This window comes from Enoplosus armatus, chromosome 18 (genome assembly GCF_043641665.1).
Source record: "Enoplosus armatus isolate fEnoArm2 chromosome 18, fEnoArm2.hap1, whole genome shotgun sequence".
Taxonomy (NCBI): Eukaryota; Metazoa; Chordata; class Actinopteri; order Centrarchiformes; family Enoplosidae; genus Enoplosus; species Enoplosus armatus.
Window position 1 is genome coordinate 12,282,148 of NC_092197.1, and position 8,080 is coordinate 12,290,227.

At 39.2% G+C, this 8,080-nt stretch overlaps 1 protein-coding gene across 1 annotated transcript in view; it reads left to right on the forward strand.

Moving 5' to 3' along the window:
- urm1 (ubiquitin related modifier 1) overlaps window positions 1-6,241 on the forward strand; it is a 10,175-nt gene extending 3,934 nt beyond the window's left edge. The window contains exons 3-5 of the mRNA XM_070925018.1: window positions 2,805-2,886; window positions 4,848-4,896; window positions 5,430-6,241. Of these exons, the coding sequence (XP_070781119.1) occupies window positions 2,805-2,886; window positions 4,848-4,896; window positions 5,430-5,498 (200 nt within the window). The 3' untranslated portion in view covers window positions 5,499-6,241. The remainder of the gene's footprint in view (window positions 1-2,804; window positions 2,887-4,847; window positions 4,897-5,429) is intronic.
- Window positions 6,242-8,080: the final 1,839 nt, after the last annotated feature.

The following is an 8,080-nucleotide window of genomic DNA, read 5'->3' on the forward strand; positions in this document are numbered from 1 at the left end:
ATTTCTGTTATTAAAATCTTAACTGATGAAGGTGTGAATTATTATTGACTTGTGTATTGAGCTAAGACAGCCTATTTATTTTTCTGTGTGCAACTTTGAACATGTTTGCTCGTGTGTACGTTTTAGGGAGGGAAATAAAAAAAGAGGAGGCAAAAGATGCAAGAGGGGAGGAGAGCAGGTTTTTACGAGAGAATTAAATAGTGTGTGTGTGTGTGTGTGTGTGTGTGTGTGTGTGTGTGAGACGGAGAGAGAGAGAGAGAGAGCAAATGAAAAAGTAAATGGGGGGTGAGAGGATGAAAGCGCGAATAAGGGGTAATGGTGGAGAAAAATTACCAATAGTCAAAGGCAGAGAGAGAGCAAAGAAAGGAGTCACCACAAAGAAGGAGTTATGACTGCTGTAGTGATTAGTTCTGTTTTTAGCCCCGCAGAGGTGCAGGTCAATATTCACTGCCTACTACTCTGGTGTGTGTGGTGTGTGTGTGTGGTGTGTGTGGTGTGTGTGGTGTGTGTGGTGTGTGTGGTGTGTGTGTGTGTGTTGCAAAGGGAGGTATTTGTCTTTTTTTTTATATGGACGCCTGGAACCATAGAAAACCAGCACTATCATTATACTACTGAGTTGGCCGACAGCACTGCAATTAACCTGAACACCATTCACACAGGCTTGGAGCTGCATGTGCGGACACACACACACACACACACACACACACACACACACAGACACACACACACACACAGACACACACACACACACACTTTGTACATCACATATCATCCACATAGTCTGTTGCCCTCATAGCCACAGTGACCTGCAGGTGCCCCAAGAAATCTTTTTTTTTTTTTAAATGTTTATTAATCTTGTATTGTCACAAATTAAATGCCGCAAGTAGGCCTTCTAATATTTCTTTTCTTTGTGGAAATATGTTTTTATGTTTTCTTAGTTTATATTTTATTTTATTTCATCTTGCAGGTCTTTGTATGATCCGTTTTGTAATCGGTGTTGGTTGATTGAGATGGGAGCACTGTAATTTCTGCAATTTTTATGGATGAATGAATTAAACCATGACCTTTTGTAAGAGGACTCCTCCACAGTAAAATTAAAAAACAAACATTTATTGTAAGATGTGTGTAGTTTTTAACTTAAAAACACATAAATCCCATTGTAACCCCTCTCTCAGTGTATGAAAAGGCAGGTGTGCTGGTGAATTTATGTAAGATTTCAGATACCAAACACAAAATGTATGCCTGCGTTATAAATCTAATAGAATAATTAACTGAAAAGTCAAGCGAAATCCAAATTGGTCTCCACTGTGAGCAGGCAGCATTTTTTTCTCCTTAATTTTCCTGAAGGTATTTCATGTAAAAACTGTAGTGTCTGCATTGTTTTAATGTGATATTAGCTTTGCCTTTGATCCAGCTGAACTCGTGAATCCCTGTGTGGTTCGACGCCTACCTGCTCCGGCTTCACCGCTCTCCTTACACCTGGCTTGGGATGACTCACTGTCGTCCTCTTAACCCTCGTATCTGCTCCATCTGCTGCTGCTGCTGCTCTCTTTCTCTCTTGTAATGTATTTGCTCTTTCTCTCTCTTCTGTTTATTTACTCTCTCCTTCTACATTTCCATCCCTCATCTCTGTTCTTTCGTTCCTGTGTAGACTGGTCAAAGAGGCCGATACTGTTCATCTTGATGTCGTGTGCGAGTGTGTGTGTGTGATATGGCTACCAGCAGTGCTGCTCTCAAGTGTTATCGCGAGTCGTCATGCTCATGTACATTAAGTCGACAGCTGTGGTCATACACACACACACGCCGTACACTCGAACACACCACCAGGAAATAGTCACAAGAAAATATTAGATTTGTGTGTTTCGTTGTGTTAATGTGTCCATATTATTTCACATATTCCTATTTCTATAAGAAAACATACAGTTTTTAAGGAAACACACCGAGCACTAATACACAGACACTCAGAAGCTCTTACACCACCTTGAATCTTAATGTCAACGACCGCCATTACTATAATATATTCATTATTAGTTGTTTCGTGGGGATTTATCCTAAAACCTCTCATTGTCGTTGGCTTTGTGGCTGTCTGTCAGTCGGTCTGAGTGAGGCTCAAGCTATTGTTGAGACAAGGTCAATCTGATTGTTAGGGAGGTCAGACTCGTAGCAAATTCAAGCAGATTCATATTCAAACTCAGGCGATTTAATGTTCGACTCCAACAAAGAAAATTGTTATGCTGAAGTTGGATTTTCTGTTCATTTTATTAGAAAAATGTCAGTATTCAAGTGTAATGCTAGAGAGAAATATAATTAAATTTATAGTTTTTAAGAGATAGATGCTTTTGGAAAATGTCTGGCTGAATATTTCAATTATTTTCTTCATTTTAACCTTTGAAAATTACACATCCAGCTGTAGATGGTCTTTGTTATCTAATCAGTTCAGTCGTTTCTGGATTTATTCACACAACTCATTCATTTTATTTCTTTCTAACCAAGGTGAACAATGTCGCTCTTGGCCATTGACATCAGTCAACCCTCCCCCCATTTCCAGTGTCCTCTCCTCCCCCCCAAACATACACATACACTCATAAATATACATGCACACAGACACACACACACATATACACAGCCTCGTCCCGCCTGGTGCTTCCGTCGCGTCACATCGACCCAGGGGCTGGAACCATGCACCTTGACCCTTAACCCCTGACCTGTGATCTCTGTTGTCTGCCTGTGTATGGGCTTGTGTGTGTGTGTGTGTGTGTGTGTGTGTGTGTGTGTGTGTGTGTGTATGTGTGTGTGTTTTCTAGGGGACATGAAGCAGCTGCTGGTCTGGATCCAACGGAACCTGCTGAAGGAACGGCCCGAGCTCTTTGTCCAGGGAGACTCTGTGTGAGTGTGTGCGTGCACTTGACACACACTTGATCTGTGTACGACAATATAACCTTTAAAGGATACGTTATACATTACAGCACCACTGGAACAAAATGGAACTGGAACTACCAAAATATGAGTGTAATATTTGATTCAATGTTTTGAGAATTTGAAAATGAAACTGAAGCAGACGGTGAGTCGAGGAGCTTCCTGAAGCATTTTTCAAAACTGCTGAAATGCTGGAAAAAAACTATCCTATCCTTCAGGTTATGGGTTTCAGTAAGATGATTACCTGTGTGTGTGTGTGAGAGCTTGTGTGTGAGAGCTTGTGTGTGTGAGCTTGTGTGTTTGTATGCACATATGTGTGTATATATATATATATATATATATGTGTGTGTGTGTGGGTCCAGGGCTCCAAGCAGCCTTATAGGGATGGCTGACTTTTACAGCTGCCTTTGTGCAGGACTATTTATAGCACCACCTAACCAATGAATGGAGAAAAGGCTGGACTACCTATAAAACTCATAGATTAGATGTGTGTGTTTGTGCGTGCTTCATGTTGGCAGCACACACTGCTTTTGAGCAAACCATCGTCAAGGTGTTTCTTCATTATCTTTAAAAAAAAGATCTATGGGTGCTGTGTGTGATTAGTTTACAATCTTCAACCTTTTTTTTTTTTTAATTCTTTTGTTTTTTCCTCAACGCAGCCCTGTTGTTGTTGAGGTGTGTGTGTGTGTGTGTGTGTGTCTCCTGCTTGTGTAGACACACATTTGTACTCACAGGTTCCTCTCACATTGCCCTTTCTCATTGACGTCATAGAGCACCTACAAGGTGGAGAGAAGCTCTCTTGAACTGCATGAGAGGCATCAGTATCTGTTGCAGGCATTATCTCACCATCCACATCACCTAGACTGTTTCCTCTGTGACTTTCAGAAAAGAAATACTGCACCCATAGGTGCCTATGGTTACCCTTCCCCATTATCCTCTTCTGAAGGGTGGTGATTTTTTTTTAAGCTTCATCCGTATGTTATTTTTGGGCCCCCATTAATTTCCGGTGACAGTTTGTTTCCCCCCACAATCTCTCAACTCTTTTACCTCAGCCACTTATGTCTCTTTTATTAAAAAAGAAAAAAAAAACAATCATTATTTTCAGTCCTTGTTAGCCAGAAAACAATTTTGTGAATTTGTGACTGGAAATACAAGTGCTCTATATAGAGCAGATTAAATGTGCATACATTAGCAGCAGTGAGAGTAACCCCAAAGCTCTTGTTTATGATCCTGTATGGGCTGTAATACGAACATAACACACACTTACAGTCACTTATGCTGATAGATTTATTATCATAAATATACCAAACGTAATACTGGCTGTTTATTACTTTGAGTGTTGAAAGTTTAAAATTAAAACACTTTGATTGACTTGATTTATGATTTTCTGGGCTACATTTTGCTATAAATTGTAAATATTATCTGAAAAGAATTCAGTAAAAAGACAAACATATTTTTACAATTTTCTTCTAGTTAGTTTCAGGTGTTTTCATCAAGTATCTGTTTTTTTCCAGTCCAACTACATTTGTTTGATTACAACTGTTAGGTAGTGTTAGCAAACAAGTGACCTCTGTGTCCCAATCCACCTCCCCAAAAATGTCAAGACTAAACTGTAATTGGTGATAATTAGTTAGAATTTAATTAGTTATAATGTGTATGTTTATTTCAAAATAGGATTTAATTAGACGGGCTTACATTCAGAGAGAAAATAATTTAATACATTTAATAATTTAATAATTGTTGTTGCGCCTCTTTCAATAATTTTGTTTTCATATTTCATAACATCTTCAAAGTTTGTATTTTGTCTTGATTTTTTAAAATGTTCTACCTGCGCTAACTGTTTGTATCTTTTACACGCATGCGTTGGTGTGTTTGTGTCTGTGTTTCCTTTGGGAAATGTGTCTCGCTCAAAACGGTGTGTTTTCCCACAGGAGACCTGGGATTCTGGTGCTTATCAATGATGCAGACTGGGAGCTAATGGTGAGCACTGGGAGCCTCGTTCACTGTCAGATGGTGTAAAGAGAGAGTGTGTGTTTCCAGCGGCTTGTAAAAACATGAATTATTTTTATTTTAAGCTCTTGGTTTTCAGGATGCACCATTACAGTGTTAAATGACTGGAGATCATGTACACAGCTGTGTTTATGTCTTCATGCGTAGATCACTGTAACTATATAAAAATGCTTGTGTAAACATTTAAATCAGGAAGAGGAAAACTGTGTGAGTGTGAAGGTTAGCCTATGTGTTCACTGAGATCGAGTCAGTTAATGTTTCATATCACCAGCTGTTTGTCCTTGGGGTCTCATATCTGAACACATATTTACATGTACACACAGTCTGAACGCTTCAATTTGAATCCATTGATTGAATTACAGGATGTAAATGAAATGAAAAGTTTGTCATTGATTGGACCCCAATGGGAACACAGGAGTAATACACATATTTGTATTAGTAAAGATATTTTCTACTTTCTACTTTTTGAATATTGAATATTTTGTGTGTTTTCTGAACCTCAGGGGGAGCTGGACTACCAGCTACAAGACCAAGACAACGTCGTGTTTATTTCTACTCTTCATGGAGGATAGAGAATGACTTGAGGAATACAAACTTACCTCTGTAACGGCCTTTTCTTCACATCCTCTGCACCCTTTCACCCCCCACCACCCACATCTCAACAACACGCCTCCCCATTGGACACTGTGGATGCAATCTGAGGTGATTGATGTCGACCCGCAGGAATGAGTGGAAATTCAGAAATGGTCACCAAGAAAACTGTGGAAACTGTGAGACAGGATTTCTGTGCACATTTGCGTAAATACCAACATTTTCTGTTGTCACAGGAGGCTCTGGTTGTACTGGTCATCTCACGGGTGTGTAAATACCTACAGTTGGCCAATAAATGCTGCATCCTCTGTAGAAAGATAAAATGACCTTATCTCTTTACTTCAGGAGATATAAAGGAAACACTTCACTTTAACCCCCCTAATTAGCATTTCTAAACAGTATATAAACATTTGATCAAGTCTTCATCACACACGTTAATGTAGTTGTGAGCAGATATGATAACATTTAAAGTGTTTATTAATGTATTTGTCAACAATTCTAACTTCTTCTATGAAGACATATTTTATATGATTATTACTGTGTTGCACTGCTGTCATTCATTATCTGTTTATACACCAGCAACCAGTTATAGGTGCTTCACATGTGAAGTTACAGTTGTTGTTGACCATTAATACAATTAACAAATGTCCTTACATCTGCTTACAACTATATTAGTGTTATAAACCAATTATTAAATGTTAATATAGTGCTTAGAAATGCTAATTAGGGGGTTAAAATAAAGAAAAGTTTTGTTTTCTCCTTTTTTTTTGGATCATGTGATTGAAAAATACGTTTTTCTTAACATATGTATTTTTTTCTTCTAATTGTTTGCTATTTTTCCTCACAAAATGAAAAAAGATTAAAAGCTTTTTTTTTTTTTAAAAACAACACAGTCATGCCATAGTTTGTGTAATTATACTCATTACATTACATTTGAACAGTATGTATTCTTTGCCTGAGGTTTTTTTATTCCTGGCAGGAGGGAATATTTTTAGTTACAAACACAGCGGTGAAATAACGAATTAATTATACAATAGATTAGGAAAATGTCATTATTATACACTCTTCTCTTTAATTTACCAAGAATACGGCGGTTGCAATGAACAGTAATCTTTTTGTAGGGAGTGTCTACTGCTGTATGTTAACTGTCGTCAATTTGTTCTCCAATGTAAAGTTGTTGTTTTTTGTTTGTTTGTTTTTCCTCTTTTACAAATCACAAACCCACAAGGTGTGTGTTTGTGCACTTTACAAACTCTCCCGACAAAGTCCCCATAAAAGTCCAGTTTGGGATCCGAACCACCCTGCAGGCCTGTAGCCAAACGCGATTGTCAATTAAGATTTTGCATCACGCTTGGATAACTGCTGGTGATGTCTTATATCTGATCGACTTAAGCCCAGCTCTGTGATCACACTGCAGTTTTAGGCTGATTAGACGAGACTTGAGGGAGGTTTTACCGTCCTATAGCCCACTCAGCTGGAATATTCATAAGAGAGAGAGGGGGGGGGGGGGGGTATGTAGTAAGTGTGGGGTGTGAACTGCAGGACCACTGCGGGAGGTCGAGGTCTAGCCTCCGGGCTGCCCTCCCATGAACGCCCGGGGCGACCTAAAACCTTTTCTCGGTTGTGGAGTCCGATTTGCAACGGGAAACCGGCCGATAATGGCCGGTAGAAAGGAAATGCTAATGAGGCTGTGAGGGGGTGTCAGCCAGTGCAGGTCTGGATACTGACAGTGTGTGTGAGAGGGAGGAGATGAGGAGTGTGTGTTCAGGCTTCATGCCCCCATTTGAATTTGTTGCATTTTTTCTAATTATTTGGTCCAAATATTGAGAACATCAAAGGTTCCGAAGTTTATGTTGGCTGTTGTTTATTAATATTATCTGTTATAACCTGTATGAGACTCTAGTTTTCACTTTTTATTCCCTCTCAGCTTCCATTGTTATAGAGCCAGAAAGTAAGCGCTCTGTTATAAATACTGGAGGTCTTCCATCATCCTGCAGGGCTTGGACTATCACCTGCACGGTTTATAGTTCAGTCCACACTGGCTGACTGCTCAGCAGGAGAGAGATGGTGACGATGCTGCCTCACCATCACATCACACACGTGTATCATATAAACGGCTCGGAACAGTTCATGTTGCAACATAAAAAGCGCCTGGTCTCTGCAGCCTGTGGTAAACAGCCATAAAGTTAGCAGTAGCCGATAAAGAATAAACTGCCAGATTATGATTTCACATAATAGCATTGATTTAGGGTTTTTTTTCAGGCTGATGGGATGATTTTGAAAAATAGTTTTTCTATAAGGAAAAAGAGCAAAAGTAACCTGCTTCCCTAAAGAAAATAATACTCCGATTATGTTGACACAATTTTAACTGTTACTAACTAGAACTTTTGTGCATAAAGTGAACCCTTTTTTTTTTGCCAGATTCTCCATCTTGTTTTGCTGTTGCACCCACAGGCTCCCATAGTTTCCTGCAGTGAATCCAGTGCTGAGACTCAGTCAGCTGCATGTGAACAGAACACTGTAGTTACAAATATGCAGCTCACATTGCACAACAATGAAAACT